The 16,484-nt window shown below is 40.3% G+C and overlaps 1 protein-coding gene across 2 annotated transcripts in view; it reads left to right on the top strand.

Moving 5' to 3' along the window:
• Positions 1–16,174, top strand: part of LOC127547751 (AFG3-like protein 1) — a 35,410-nt gene extending 19,236 nt beyond the window's left edge. For both annotated transcript variants that reach the window (XM_051974731.1, XM_051974730.1), the window contains 7 exons: positions 1,157–1,264; positions 5,274–5,399; positions 7,232–7,342; positions 8,803–8,918; positions 9,529–9,729; positions 9,813–10,007; positions 10,376–16,174. In XM_051974731.1, coding sequence (XP_051830691.1) covers positions 1,157–1,264; positions 5,274–5,399; positions 7,232–7,342; positions 8,803–8,918; positions 9,529–9,729; positions 9,813–10,007; positions 10,376–10,594 — 1,076 coding nt within the window. In that variant the 3' untranslated portion in view covers positions 10,595–16,174. The remainder of the gene's footprint in view (positions 1–1,156; positions 1,265–5,273; positions 5,400–7,231; positions 7,343–8,802; positions 8,919–9,528; positions 9,730–9,812; positions 10,008–10,375) is intronic.
• Positions 16,175–16,484: the final 310 nt, after the last annotated feature.

The raw sequence follows: 16,484 nt of genomic DNA, 5'->3' as shown, positions 1-16,484 counted from the left end.
CTCCAGCACCTTATTTTTCACTTCAAGACTTTCCTAGAAAAGTCTTCCCTATTTTAAAAATGGTTTTTTATTTTTCAAAATATATGCAAAGGTTTTCAACATTCACCCCTGCAAAATTTTGTGTTCTAAATTTTTCTCCCTCTTCTCCTCCCCCCTTCCTCTAGACAGCAAGTAACCCCATATAAGTTAAACTTGGTATGATTCTTCTACACATATTTCTAACTTTATCATGCTGTGATGACTTATTTTCTAAGGACTGAGCAGCTTTTAAATCAAGGGTCATTTAATGTCCCTACATTGTCCATCTAAGCTCGCATGCAGGAAACATTCTTAGCATTTGACAGAATTAGGGGAATTGGAATGGGGGTAGGAGGGAAACCCTTTTAAAGGTTCTCTCAGTAGAAACACCCCATGAATGCTTTATCTATGTAAATGAAAAGGGAGAGCAAGAAGGCAAGTGAGGTGATTTAGTGGATAAAGCACACCCTAATTCAAATCTTTAAGAGTTGTATGCCCCAAGCAAGTAATTTTCTCTGGGTCTCATTTTGCTGTCTATAAAGTAAAATGTTACATTGAATGGCCTCTAGGCCTTTCCAGCTCTGTATCTACCACCTCTAACAAAGGAGCAAGGGACAGAGGGGACTCATGCACAAACTTGCTCGTCCTTTCTCTTCACCTAATCTAGAGGGCTTGGCACACTTGGAGAGACTCAGGCTGGGAATCTGGATAAATTGGTGCAAACTGAGATTGACAGCTTTGAAAACTAGGCCTGGGAACTCACTGAGCACTCACTTTCAGCCATGACACCAGGGTCCTGGCTCAAAGCTTCTAAGATAGCAGAACCTGGCTTTTTGAGTTTTTGTTTGTCCATGAATGGAGTTAAGTTTTTGCCCTGTCATGGTGCTGGGAGAATAAGAGGATGTATGAGATCTGGGATTGAACAGGATTGGGCACAGACGTCAGAATTGCTCCTCAGCAGAGGTGTACAGATTAGGATGAAAGTTTCTGAAAGGAACCTGGGAAGTCTGATGAGAGCTCCCCATTGTGGATGAACTCTTCTGTATATTCTGCACTTCCTCTTTTCTGACAAAGCAAAGTTCAGACCATACCCCAAGCAACTGATGTTAGAAATGACATTTCTCTTTTTTGCCTTTAGGATTTAACTCCAGCACCAATGTTGTGGTACTTGCAGGCACCAACCGCCCAGACATCCTTGACCCAGCACTAATGAGACCAGGGCGCTTTGACCGTCAGATTTACATCGGTAATAATAATACTATACCCGCCCCAAAAAATGTGCTTTTAGTCTTCACCTTCCTATTCTAGGTTTGATTGGAATCATTAGTTTGTAGTAAAGGATCTGCTTTTAAGAGATGCAGATGCTATCAGTTTAGGAATTTAAAATAGAAAAACAAGCATGGTGAATCTGGAGGCCTCTATCCCCTGCTAGGTCTCCTTTTCATCAGTATTGCCTTCTGTTTGTTCTTCACCTGAGTATCCTTGGTGAAATTTTAATTGCATATTGATTCTTCTATATTTGTTATTTTTTCCCCTTCCACAATTAAGTAGCATGTGTTAAAAAAAAAATCCTACAAACTTATTTCATGCATCCCTAAGGCAAATAAATGATTAAATGATTTTTTGTTATTAGCCACTAATATGAATTAGAAGAGAGAAACAGAATTACGTTAGATCCACCTACCTAAAATAGGAATTGTGTTTTTGGATGAAGTTGTTGTTCATCATTACCAGTGACATGCTGGTAAATGTTTAACAATTGGCTTGCTAGAAAAAAAAGTACACATGTGTAATCATGCCTAAGTTTATATACATTTTCTCATATAAAGTGAAAGTTCACAGATCATAATAAAATGTATAGTACACTTTAGTGTAAATGCCATAAAGTCAAGAGATTCTTGACAAAAATTTTTCTTGACTTTTTTTTTACCAAAATTCTTCGGGTCCATGACTAGCCTATGGTTACAATTCACCCATGAGTCATCAGATGGAGTTGTCTCTCAATCTGCTCTTTTTCTAATAAGCATGCCATCACTTAAGTCTGTCAAATGGTCTATTATTCGACTGTTTCTTATCCTTGTACAGTTCATTTTCTTTGAACTACCAAAAGCAATATTGCTATCTTTTTTTAGCCTTTTATATAGTTGAGTGATTAGAACATTGTTTGAATCAACATTATCTATAAAATTCTGAAAATAGCCCAATCAATTTCATGTTTTAAAATTTCACTTAAATGATACAATTTTTTTCACCAGCTATTCATGATGAAGTTAATTTTTTATAAAGCCAGGTAGACGGTTCTAATAAATTAATATATGCTTTCATAATCATTTCTAAATGATATGTCAATACATTGAATTATATTTTATAATCTGTTTCTAAGAAAAGCATTAAATTTAGTATTTTGTTAAATGAAATTTCTTTTAACTTATCCTGCTTCATCAAATTTTCAACTTGAGTATTTGGATGGCCCTATGTATAAAGCCTCTGACCTCGAGTCAGCAATCCTCGAGTTCAAATTCAACCTTAGATATGGCTAGTTTTGTGGACTCTGGTAAATCATTTAACCTCTGGTTTGCTTCAACTTCCTCAACTATAAAAGGATGGCTATCATATGTGCTATACTAGCACCTACCTCAGAAGGTTGTAAGAATCAAATAAGATAATATTTGTAAAGTGCTTAGCATAGTGACTGGAAGATGATGGCAGGCACTTATTAAATGCTTTTTTTCTTCCTTCCTTCTTCAACTTGAGATTCAGATTTCTAGTACCAGTCTTTAAATTTTCCAGACTTCTTATGTTGGGTTTGATCAACTTTGCCCTTTTTGAATTTTAGTTAATTTGATTGTAATGTAGTTGAAAAGTAGTACAAGTTCTTTAAGAACATCAAATCATTACAGCAAGATTTTACAAAAAATTGGTGTTAGCTGGGAAGAAGAATAAGAAAAATGAAAACATAATGCAGAAAATGATCAATATACAAAACAATCGCAGCTTGTCAACTACATACCAACTGTCTCAGTCCCAGGACTTGATCAGTTTTAGTCATGTCAGTTTCAGATTCTTTAACTACATTTACAGCTCGGTTTGATTTTTATTAGAATGGGGAGAAAAAGAATAAATTTTATTCAAAAGTTTTTAAATGATCATCCTGTTTTATTTCAGTTATCAAGTCATAATTGCAACTGATAATCAAACAGCTCGCTAGTGCTGATTTTAGGAAAAATTTTTAATAACTTCATGGCTGCTCCAGACTTTCTTCTCAGCACTGTATTAACACCATCAGAACAAAGTGCAATTAAAGCTTGCTTTCAAATGATTCATTATTAAAGCTACAATCGTTTAGAATTATCAATAATGTATTGAAAGTACCCTCTGCTGTACTTGACACCAGCTCTTTTAAAGCAACAAATAACATTACAGGTGCAGAGCTAACTAAACTGCACTGGCTCTGTTTAACAACTGATGCTAAAATTCCTGAAAATTTAATAATCAGCTGCCAGTACAATCTGGCTTTAGCATATCACTGTTTATAACAAATCAATAAACTGCCAGAGATAAAAATACTTATTGGGGACTAGCTCTGTAAATGTCACTGTGAAGTCCCATCTCCCTCTCCCCCAGCTGAGCTGCCCTTTATCCACGTGGAGATTTTTTTGGGGAAAGATTCATTAAAACTAATTAGCAAGAAAAACCGTGCTCTATGTAACCTACCCAACCTCTGGCTCAGGGGCTGCCAAGGAGCAGAGGAAGAGCTTTGGGCCCAAGCTCCTTTATAATCTTGTATCCTTTGGTTTCTCCTGTTTTGTGTCTGTTCTTCCCACTTCCGTTTTTGTAGTCCTCGTTTAGATTATTTTCCTGGCCCTGCTGGCTTGACTTCTCCTTAGTTCATATAAGTCTTTTAGAGTTCATCATTGATTTCAGAACAAAGTTACAATTTGTATGCCATTTAGTCACTTTATCTATGTAAATCCCAATGGGGTATCCCATCCCATAATCCTGCTTTGGAACATTAGTGTTCCTGTTTCTTCACCACATACTGGTCCCATCTTTTTTCATCTTTGCCAGTATGTTAAGTATGAGATAGAACTTAAAAGTTGTTTTGATTTGCCGTGCTCTTATTAGTGTTTTGGGGCATTCTTTTCATGTGGCTGTTAATAGTTTGCAGTTCTTTTGAAAATTGTTCATATCCTTTGACCTAATGAAGAATGGCTTTTGGTCTTATGTGCATCTGATCATTTCATTTTACTTAATCTTACTAATAATTTCATTGGCTTAGAAGGCATATACAAAGGAATGGTTATTCTGCATTTAATTCTTTTTTTAAAACTCAATTTTATTTTCTACTCCAAATTCTTTCCTACCTACCTCTCTCCATTGAAAAATGCGTGAAAAACATGTATAGAGAAGCAGAACAATTTTCCACCATAGTTATGTCCAAATTCTGCACTTAATTATAATTCTTACCATAAAGGAAAAGGTCTGGTTGGTGAAGTGGAAGCAACAAAAACCTTGTGGAAAAGAAGTTATATGAGCTCATAGAATTTAGTATAGTCAAACAAGGGCCTGTTAGAGTTAGACTTTTATTCTGAATTTTCAGAAAGGATATTATTTTTAAATTGCAAGAAATAATAGATGTGACTCATGGCCAGACTCTCAAAAGGAAACTGGCCATATTTGAAATGTTTAGAAAATGAAGTAGAACTTAACAGGTAGGGGATATAAAGGGAGTAGATTATAGATTTCAGCAAAACAAAAAGTAATTTTCTAGCCAAGCTTTCCATAGATAGAATGGACTGCCTTGTGATACTTAATTTGTTCCTGCTCGGGGGAAGGATTAACCTTCAACTCTGGGGTTTTGTGGGTCATACTGCTGCTTCCATGTTTCAGCTCCAAGAATTGAGAGTTAATTTTATATACACGTGATTAGTATGTTTTGCTTTTGTACCCTGAGGACAGTGGAGGCCTTTCCATCTGAATGACATCTGAAACTCCTAGAATGTGTTATCTCCTCCTTTTAGAAGCTGAGTATCCTGAGAGCAGGAACTGCTTTTCTCTTTCTATTGTAATCATTTCATTCTTTTTCCATTAATTCATTCATATCCCTATTTCACTGTATCACCAGGCTTCCATTATAGTGTTTATAGTCTCCTCATTTCACTATATCTGAAGCTTCCTACAGCAAGGAAAACCAACACAGCCCTGACCTTTGTGAAATGTGTTCCATTTAGTTGCATCTCTTGCTTGTTTTGCAGGACCCCCTGATATAAAAGGCAGATCTTCCATTTTTAAAGTCCACCTCCGTCCACTGAAATTGGATGAAAATATTGGCAGAACTGCCCTGGCTAGGAAACTAGCAGCTCTGACTCCAGGATTTACTGGTGAGTATCAGAGAATAGCTGGTATTAGAATGGGAAGAGGCTTTTTTTTTATAGTGTGCTTTTTGTATTTAGAAGACAGGGAGGAGATGAGTCACATCAACATTGTCAATAACTGTATACCTTGATCTTAAGAATTTGAATCAGTTGAGAAATTTAAAAAACTCCACTTAGTAAAAGTAAGACTCTTACTTAATAGTTTCTAAAGTGAATTGTTTTTATTATCTTTATTACAGAGAATCGAACTCATATCATGTCTTGAATATGAAATTCTAAAGAGAAAAAAATTGTATCCTCGTTTTTCAGGGTTTGACTTTGGGTACAAACTCTCCTCTGGATTTTCTCTCTTTTTAAAAAATTAGCACCCAGGGAATAGAGAGAGACAGACAGAAAAAAAGAGAGAGAGATTACTTGCTACGAATGAAAACAGCCCCTCTTTTAGAGAATCTAAATCTCTAAGAATCTCTGTCTTTCTGCCCTGTCACTTCTTCTATTCAGATGTCCCATAATGCCTTCCATAGTCTTCTCTCTCACCCTCCCCCCCAACCATCAAAGTAGAGAATCTTTTTTCTCTCCCCTGCTCCCGTCCCCACTGTACCACACCTGTCTTCTCACCACCCACTCTTTCTTCAGAAATTCAACCTCTCGTTCTGTTAGGGAGTGGCCTGGAACCATTAAGATAGTAGCCTTCCTCTTGGGGAGGAGGAGATAGTTGCTATTTGGGGACCTGATCTTGGTTGTTAGGTAAATCACATGTAGGAATTTATATTTGTCTGCTGCACAGAGATGAGCGCAGAGCTCTCGCTAAACGACTTGGCATCAGTTACCCACAAGGGTTGGTCTGATGAATCTGATCCAGTTTGTGCCAAGAATATATTTTCTCGCCTTCCTTCTCCTCCCTCTTCCAGACTTTGGATGCCCACTTATATACCAAAATTAAGACACTGCAATAAGTTACCAAGATATTTTATTTTCTTTGATTGATGTTAGAAACAGCAGGAATTGTGGGTGATTCAGCATTGCTCCCAGTTCCAGCTTCAAAGCTGCCATTTCTACTGCTCTGGCCAAAGGTTTTCATAGTGATTCTTTACCATCCTCTGAAGAGTTCAGAACTGTTCTTCCCTGTGACAGGAAATCCAGCTGATCAAGCTGTCCAGCTGATTTCACTCCCTATTTCATTCAGTCCTACTGTTGTGTTAGAAAAAAAGAGAGGTGGGCATGTTGTGTATGTCTGTTGGGGTCCATAGGACAGATATAAAATGAAACTATGTTTACAAGTGTAAATCTTTCAGCAAAATGTGTCACTCTCTTCTAACTACAGAAAATAGCCTCTCTTCAGGAGCTATTATAGTCATCGGGAAATTGGAAGCTTTCATCAGTCTTTCCTACTTCAAGTTCTTTTCCATTTCATAAAATTCTGAATGTGTTATCACCTTATTTTGTTGGAAGCATAAGGGAAAACTGAGTTCAGTAGTCTCAGTGCCATGAAACTTTATCTTGTGGGAGCCTGGAAAATGAGACTCTCTTGCCCTAGTCCTCACTTGCTTTTTGCTCTTGAGTGTCCCAAAGAAAAATCTTTAGAACTTGGCAAAAAATAATGATTTTTGAAACTGTTCCCATTTCTTTTCAAGTCCTTTGCTGCTGAGTTAGGCCTGGTATCTGGGGAGGCAGTTCATGTACACCGTTGGAGACTTCTTTCTGTAATCAAATTTGTCTTTGGTTGCCAAGAGCTCCTGGTTGCCATCATTTGTGCCCCGGGGAGCTGGCCTCAAGAGCCAAGTTGGCCCATCCTGTCTCTGTGCTTTCTATCTAAGGGTCTGCTTTCCCTGGCCTAGGTGCTGATATTTCTAACGTCTGTAATGAAGCTGCCCTGATTGCTGCTCGTCATCTGAATGCTTTTGTTGAAGAAAAGCACTTTGAGCAGGCCATTGAGAGAGTCATTGGAGGTGAGCCCTGGCTTGGAACAAGGTGGGAGGGAGGGGTGTCTGCTTGCTTTTCAGGGATAGTGGGAACACGGGGTCCTTAACTATGTTGTGTTCCAAGCAGGGTGTTAAGAATATGCTTGTAGGCTTTGTTTTTACTTCCAAGAAGAATTTAGGGAAGGTAGGGTTGGGAAACCTGATTTTCTTCTAAGAAACCAGAGGGAAAGGACAGAACTGAGTATGAAACTGATTTCCTAGGAAAAGTTTAAAAGGAAGCTATAGGCAGTTCCTCTCCAGGGCTTCTTGCACATGAGACTGTTACTTAAAGACTTAATATTAGTGCTCATCTCTACTTAAGATAAGCTACCTGCTTTTCTGCTTCTGGCCACAACAGAGATGGAAAATAGACATGTTTGCAATTCAGTGACTCTTATGGGATGAATCTCTGCATTCTTTGTAGCTCCAAAGTGCTCAGTCACAGCTTCTCTGGGATATAGGAAGCAGTGGACTCTGGGGAATCTCAGCCAAGGCCATGCATAATCAAGGGTTGGAGCATACAGATTAGACTGCAGAACTGTAATCAAAAATAGGTAAAGGAAGAGAAATTTCTCCTGGGAAGCAAAAGCAAAGGGACAGCAAATTATGCTCTGTCTCTGACAGAAAGGGGGTGGAGGGAGCAAAGAGGAATTCTCTGTAACAGGCATGAGAGCTAGATTTTCAAATTTCTTACTTGTGTATCTTGGTAGTTCTGATAAATTAAATCTATCACTAGCTATGCTAGTCTCCAGTGTAATCATCAATTATAAGATATAGACCACCACATTTTTTATCCTTTGCTTCCTCTCTGTTCTATCTATCTGCCTTCCTATTTGTTGTTTGCAAGCTGCATTATAAGGAACTTCTTTAAAATCTCCTCTTTTCCTACTTAGTCACTCCAATGTTACTTTTGTGGCATAACTATGTCAGCAATAAATTACAGGGTTGCTCTGAGGCCTCTTTATAGCAAGTCCCAGTTAGTCCAGAGTCACAAAAAGTAGAGTGCCATGTGTAAATGGACAATGATAATCTCTCGTTTGAAAGGATTAGAAAATGACAAGTTTGGGAAATGTGGAATGGGAAATCTTGGGTGGGACGAAGAGATGCTGTGATCACGCCTTTCTTTTCAAAATTAGGCCTTTATAAAAGAAGAAAGTATTTCTTGCCACTTTCATTTTTAAGCCCATTTTTAAGCTTTTTCCCTCTTGCTTAAAATAGAATTAGGAAGGAAATGAGGATTTGTCTAACTTGGGTCTTAAGGAATATCAAAGAGAATAAACAGAGTAGAAGTATTAAGTCTGTCAAAGATATCAGGAGGGTTTTCTATGCCTGTTCCTGACATGCTGCATTTGGAATAAGAGAGGTAACATGAGACCCTAGATCAGCCGAGAAGTCTGAGTACATATTGGTCTTTGATGCATTTCGTTTCCCGCTCTACTCTTCCCCAGGCCTTGAGAAGAAGACTCAGGTTCTCCAGCCCAATGAGAAGGCAACTGTAGCCTATCATGAAGCTGGCCATGCAGTGGTGGGTTGGTTCTTGGAGCACGCCGATCCCTTACTGAAGGTCAGTGTGCCATTAACTCAGCCTAGGTTGAGCTTGAAAGTTTTCAAAGCACTATACATACATTACAGGGTTGTTGAGAAGATCAAGTGATAAGTGAGGATGTTGATGCCCTGAGAGTTTAAGTGATTGACCAGGATTATAATGTAAGTAGTTAGTCTCTGGGGTGAAATTGGACCTCCAGTCCAGTGCCTTAAATAATGGAAAGACATGTTAAATGTAAATGGAAAGAATTTACTGGACCATCTGGTAGGAGAGTTGTTATGTTGAGCCTAGGATACCTCGCATAGGGAAACTCCAGAAATATCTAAAATTATTGGCCCAAAACCTGATGCCTTCTTCATTTATCTGCTTTGCGTAAGACACCATTGTGAAAAGCATGGTCCTTAATTCCTGGCAGATTTGGCTCCCCATGACAGGTCATTAAATTAGTGATGTTTCATTCCCACATGATGGAGAACACACTCCGTGGATATGGGAAAGAGTACATTTTCCTTACATTTTTCTAAGTGCTTTGACATGTTTTATCATTTGACTATGCTGGTCAAGCTGTACTACTTAACATGGTCATTGACCACATAACCAACTGCCTTGGATGTGGTGTGCCTTATAGGTGTCCATCATCCCCCGAGGAAAGGGGCTGGGCTACGCGCAGTACCTGCCCAAGGAGCAGTACCTCTACACCCGGGAGCAGCTCTTTGATCGCATGTGCATGATGTTAGGGGGGCGGGTGGCCGAGCAGCTGTTCTTTGGCCGCATCACGACGGGAGCTCAGGATGACCTGAAGAAAGTCACGCAGAGTGCGTATGCCCAGGTAAGCAGCCCCTTGGGCCCCTTCAGTGGGTCTGCATGGGGATCTCAGAAGCTCACCCTCCCTTCTCTGCTGCTCCCCTTTAGATTGTCCAGTTTGGGATGAGTGAGAAGTTAGGCCAGATGTCGTTTGATTTGCCCCGGCAAGGGGAAACCCTGGTGGAGAAGCCGTACAGTGAAGCAACTGCACAGCTCATCGATGAGGAAGTGCGTCATCTGATCAACTCTGCCTATTCCAGAACTTTGGAATTGCTGACCCAGTGTCGGGACCAGGTGGAAAAGGTAAATGAGAAACAACAGGAAAAGAGATTATTCAAGTGCCAGACCCAGAATGGTGGTGTTGCCCTTCCTGTCATACTTTTATGCTGCCAGCTAGTTATGTTTCAGTAGGATTTCTGATGCAGCCTTGGAACACTTCTTCTTGACATTAGGAAGTCCTAAAATTGAATCTGGCCTTGGTCACTTCTTAGATGGTCGTGCTGGGCAAGGCACGGCAGAGGGCCCGGGAATTATCTTTGGCGGCATGACCTCCCACATGGGATTTTAGAATAGTGACCCTACCTGGGCCTCCATCTTTTGGGGAGAGAGTGAGAATCCTGGTGGTTCTGTTGTGAACTTAGCCTTACCAGATTGGTTTCTGATTTTTGTAGGTAGGAAAGCGTCTCCTGGAGAAGGAAGTACTTGAAAAGGCAGACATGATTGAACTACTGGGCCCCCGGCCTTTTGCAGAGAAATCTAGTTATGAAGAGTTTGTGGAAGGCACAGGAAGCTTGGAGGAGGACACTTCCCTTCCAGAGGGCCTGAAGGATTGGAACCGAGAACGGACAGAAGAAAGCGCCGAAAAACAAGTCCAGGAAAGTACTGTCTAAACCAGTTGAGGCCTCTAAGCATTTGTCTTTTATGCTTTGGGAGAGGTCCCCACTCTCCTTGCTCTACTTCTGGGGCTGTAGCCTCCAGCACCTCTGCCTATCAAGCAGGAAAGTTTTGGAAAGCAGCTGCCAGAATCACTGGAAAGTAAATTAAAGCACATTATAAATACCAATGGGTGTTTGAGAAAAGGGCTCTTTGGGACAAACCAGGATTCCTCATTCCTGAAACTTGCAGGGAGTCAGTGAACTGGTGTCCAGCCAGGGAGGTAGCTGAAGAAAATAACCGGCATTTGAGTGTTGTGCAGGTCCTAGTTCTCATCTGTATGTGAGCATGGGTCTGAATGGGTGAGGCTCGAGATACAGGGGAGGAATGGGCTTTATTTTTAATAAGCTGCAGCTCCCATTTGGAAAACAGGCCTTCCATCTATTCTCCTCTAGGAATAGGAGAGGCTTCAAAATAGCTCTAGGGAGCTAGAAGGGGGAAAAGAACATTTGTTCTCCCTCACCCACCCCCTAGCCCCCCATAAATAACCAAAATAAACATTTGGGAAAGAGGATTTTTTTTTTTACATGCCTTGGCAATTAACTTCCTTCACTTGTTCCTCATGAAGACTTTTAAATCTGGGCTAAAGTTTCAGTGTCCAAGACAGAGAGGAAATTATTGGACCTCAATAACCCCAAGGAACCCAAGTGGTAGGAAAAAATGTTTAAATTAAGGACAGTTTAAAGCTGTTTGACAGAAGAAATTATTAGATTTTGCAAAAGCCTCTTTTAAAAAAAAAAAAAAGCTAAATCTATCTAAACCAGAGATCATCAATTGTGAGGAACAATAGCATGTTGCGGGTGGAGGGCAATGAACTCGGTCACTATTTATCTTAGATTGTCAGAGCTCCCTGACACTACATCATTTTGCCATGGCTTTGCTCTGAAGATGAAGGGCACAGTTCTTGTTTTTAAAGAACTATTTTGACTTTATCCAAGAAGTCAGGGCAGATTTTAGTATTCCAAGCCTTCATTCCAGAGTACTGTTTACTGAATTCTGGCACATCCTTTGAGTCTCACACTAAACTTTGCATAGCATATTGTACTAGCAGCAAGGGCTTGCTCAGTTTGGGGGCCTGGAGGCTCAACCAACTAGACTCCTGCCCAGGGTGTCTTTCCCACAAGGTCTTATGCTCTGTTACTCACACTCACCATCATGGAAGCCAGGTTAGGATTCCCTGAGGAAGTGGAACTGAATGGAACCTCTTTCTGCCAAGACTGACTTGTCAGATTTCTTATCCTCACCTCCTTATATTCCTGCTACTGTCTTTGTTTCTTTTGAGAGAATAGGTGACATCAAGCACTGTAGTTAATTAATTCTTTCTCATTCTGAGTTGGTCCTTGATCTGCTTCTTTCCTGATGTCTTAAATTGAAAGAGGCACACATTCTTTTTCTTCATTCCTTTTCTGTGAAAAGCAAAGTGTTTGGTTTGGGAAATCATTGCAGAGTTTAGATATTTGAAGTACTTTGTCTTCAGAAACTATTATGCCATAAATGGTGACCAGGCATTTGGGAACTAGGAAAATGCTTTTCTTTTGATTCAAGATTTGCTCCCTTAGTTCCTTTTTCCAAATCTCTTGCCACAGGATTAAAAGTTTAAAAAAAAATTTTAAAGCCTTTGAGGAATTTTCCTAACACAGAGACCCTAGTACTGGACCTGAAAAATTGTAAAAATTTGAGACAGTCTTGAGAGACTGATCCAGTTTTTAACCCCTTGCTTTCTCAGAAGTTGGTGAATGTCCAAGCCATCCAGAAGAAATGATGGTCTCTTTTCTAAAGATTGTTAGGGGAAGAGAAGCTGTTGCCTTTTCCTTAACATCCCATCCCTTTTTTTTAATTCCCCTCAACACCTAAGAACTTGTGAGCTTGTTTAGGGAACCCAGCTGGACTCAGCTTGCTGTATGAGAAAGCTGGGGGCCTATGGCAGGTCAGATTGGGCGTCTTGGGCCGCCTGGCTTCCATGCTGATGTTTTAGCAGCTTTTTCTGATCACAATTAGACTAGAGAAAACTTTGCCTGAGAAAAGCTTGGAGATGTTTGTTTTATATTTTTCCCAAAACATTTCTTTGAAAGGAAAGCAGCCTGACACAATGAAAAGAACACTGAAATTGACTTTTAAGGATGTGGGTTCTACTGCAGCATTGCCACGAAGTGCCTTTGTAACTCTATAAACTAGGCTCTTCTCCAGGGAACTCTAAGATGGAGGGGTCTCCAAAAGCCCTTCCAGTTCTGAACTTGTGACCTGCTGCTCCAAACAATTGGACTTGTCGGGTACCATGGGAGCTTCTAGCTCTTAGACCTCCATATGCCAGATATCCAGGCAAATAGAGCCTCTCAATTTTGAATTTCCTACCTGGAATAGATGTTTTCAATTTATTTGTGAAACAGCTTGGCTGAATTTGTAGAATGGTAGATTCAGTCCATTTGAAATTGGAGCTGACTTTCAGGAGTCTCTTCTCACGTTGGGCACTCTTATTTGGAGTATCATACTCTGTATCTTTACTCTTTCTCATTTAAACTATTTCCCTGTATAAGAAAGTAGGAGCAACTGATTTCACCGTCAGGAGATGATCTGGCCCTTGTCTGTTGTTTCCTATGGCTATACGGCAGCTGGCCCCAGGCACTGCTGTGTCTCGTGGCCCACCTCCTCTTCCCCTTCTCTTGGCTGTTCTTTCCTATGGCTATAAGGCAGCCAGCCCCAGGCACTGCTGTGTCTCGTGGCCCACCTCCTCTTCCTTATCTTTGCTGTTCTTAGTTGTATCAGCCCCAGGCACTGCTGTGTCTCGTGGCCCACCTCCTCTTCCCCTTATCTTTGCTGTTCTTAGTTGTGTCAATAAGGCAGCCGGCCCCAGGCACTGCTGTGTCTTGTGGCCCACCTCCTCTTCCCCTTCTCTTGGCTGTTCTTTCCTATGGCTATAAGGCAGCCGGCCCCAGGCACTGCTGTGTCTCGTGGCCCACCTCCTCTTCCCCCTATCTTTGCTGCTCTTAGTTGTGTCAGCCCCAGGCACTGCTGTGTCTCGTGGCCCACCTCCTCTTCCCCTTCTCTTTGGTCCCCCTTATCTAAGTGCTCAGTTACTGCCTCACTGTCAGAGCCATGAATACTTTATATCATGTAGTCAGTCAAGATCTGCATTTTAGGGAAGGTTGATTTATTTAGCTCTTTGAAAGGGAAACAGAAAAACCAAAACATAGCATTGTGTCACCCAAAATGTCTTAAAGCAGTGTCCTTCTTGACCGCTTCTTCCTGGGTATCAGCTAGCTAGCACATACCCTTTGTAGGGAGTGAAACTCTGAGATGAGATACTTAGAAAATGTAGCTCTTCCAAGTGAATAAAATGAGAAGCCTTGCAAGGTCCATTGGGTAAGCTATATAACATGAAATGGGAGGGCTGAGCAACAGTAAAGGGTTGGTCTAATTGTTTGCCATAGCCTGACGCATGTTATGATTTAGGACATTAGGTCCTCCTTAAGACAAATCCAAACCTACTTCTCAGAAACAGCATATACCCAGCTTTCATTGCACATATATTAGACAGTTTGGCATTTCAATAGGAGTGATTTTCAGGTTGTGCTATTTAACAGAAATGCCTGCGCTAGACTAAGAAGAACTTGCAGCAGGTGGGGTAGAATATGCTTTCTCCAGAAAGGTGGTCTTGCCAATCTCCATGTAAGCACCCTGGACAGAGGAAGCTGTGTACCAGGTGTCATGACTTTTAATAGATAAGTGACTTTTTTGGAAATAGAACTAATGATCCTTACAGTTCTCTACCTCATTGGAAGGGGGATATAGGAAAGTCCATGAACTAGCAGTGGCCTTAAGGAATATAGAGTTTTCTTTGAGCTGCTTAGATGAATAATACTTGTAGCATTTCTCCATGTAGAAACTTGCTATTTTAAAGCCAGAGCTCACCCCATGGGATTTGACTAAAGAAGCTGTCAGATGCTAGGGGAAGGTTTTCTTAGATCTCTGCCTGTCATGCTGCTTCTCTCATGGCTATCTCTCAACTAAAGAGATCACATGTGATTCTCTATCTTTTATTAAGTGTTTGCTCTGTCCCAGGCATCTTGGAGAGCTCCAGAGGTATTAAAAAAAAAAAAATTGAAAAGGTGGGTCAGAAAACAATGGCTATTTGAACTTGGCTGGGATGTTAATGTTCCAGTGGTGAAGCAGCTTAAAGCCAGTCTTCTGGTGAAGGCTAGAGAACTCTCATTTTCTTTTTGGTTCTTTCCTTTTAAATGTTTGAGTCTCATGTTGAAGTTTCTGAGCCTGATCCAGACCTTAATCCTGAACCCAGGGGTCAAGTCTGGCATAAAGTCTCCCTCTGAGACTCACAGTTCCATGTTCTGTTGGCTCTCTCCAAATAAGGGACTATTAATCATTGATTTCCTGTCCTTTCTTTCCCATTCTTTTAGGGGGAAGTCTCCTGTGATTAGGGACAAGAGTAACTTTGGCATTTCTTTCTAAACTTTAGTGATTATAACACATCTTGGCTAAGAGAACAGCAGAATCATGCCAGATGAAATAAAATTTTTGTGATTCTTTTTTATACACTAGTAGTGAGCTTCAGCAGCAATGTAATGACCCTAAATTCTTTCTCCCTAGGGTAGCTATAAGACTTGTATAAGCTTGATTTCCTCTTTCCTGCCCATTGTGATAGGAAGCACAACACCTCATTCTCATTCCTGATTTTTATGTTGTTTGGACATGTGTCCTTCCCATTTAAATTATCAGCCTATCTAGTGTCACTCAGGGGGTCGCATCTCTTGGATTCCTTTCTCTTGTATTTGATAACAGATCATGGTCATCCTTTCCAGTGTTTGCCACATTGTATGGCCTTGGGCAAAATCACTCATCTCAGTCCCTTCATCATTAAAAGGCAGGGATTAGACTAAAAGGCCTTCCAGGACTCTCCCAGCTTTAGATCTCTGCGCCTGTGAGCTCATTCTTGCATCGGCCTCTCAGCTTCCTAGCATCCGCTGCTATTGACAATGTCAGCCATCAAATGCCAAGGTCCCAGCTCTTCCCCATCATCTAGACCACCTCCCTTTTCAAGGTCCTCATCTGGCTCATCAGACTCATATTATATATATTCAAGGTTATGGCCCTTTATTCAGGCCCTACATGAAATAATGACAAACATTCCCACTTTTGCTAGCCATTTTATCTAGCCATTCCTGGCCTTTTAGTAATTGTTATCTTTACCTTTTTGTTTTATACCTTCCTCCCAAAAGAAAACCCAAACCATTCTTTGCATCTAGAGTATTATTTTTCTTGAACAATTAGCTAACTCTAAAATTCTCACATTTCAATTTGGGGAACCCCCCTCATTTATTATTTCATGTGTGGTTAGAGATGGAGGAAGAAAAAGTGGATTTAGAAATACTTATTCTAATCCCTGTACCCTATGAAATGATCATTTGTATTGTAAACACTTAAGCTATTAGCAATGGCATTCCACCAAATAAAAGGGGAAACCGTGAAGCAAACTACAAACAAGTTAATGAAAACACAATAAACGTGAAATACTCAATCATAAATGAATGTGTCTCTTTTGTTTCTTCAGAATTGTGAGCTGCTTGAGGGTAGAGACCATGGTTCCTTAGCATAATGTGGGTATGTACTAGTTTCATTAAAGAAAAAACCTATTGAAAAAATATTTCCACAGTACAGGGTATGAGGTAATTTCTCCTCTCTAGTTTGGCCTGTGAGCTGATAATTCGGGTTACCTTGTCTGTAAGTCAATCAGAAGATTAACATCATAATCTTTTAATACCAGCTTTTATTGCTCCCTCAACCAGAACAGGAAACTGAACACTCTTGTACATGGGTATGTTTCTTTAGGGATTT

Source organism: Antechinus flavipes, chromosome 2 (assembly GCF_016432865.1).
Source record: "Antechinus flavipes isolate AdamAnt ecotype Samford, QLD, Australia chromosome 2, AdamAnt_v2, whole genome shotgun sequence".
In the NCBI taxonomy this organism is placed as follows: domain Eukaryota; kingdom Metazoa; phylum Chordata; class Mammalia; order Dasyuromorphia; family Dasyuridae; genus Antechinus; species Antechinus flavipes.
This window is presented reverse-complemented; position numbering and strand designations above follow the sequence as displayed.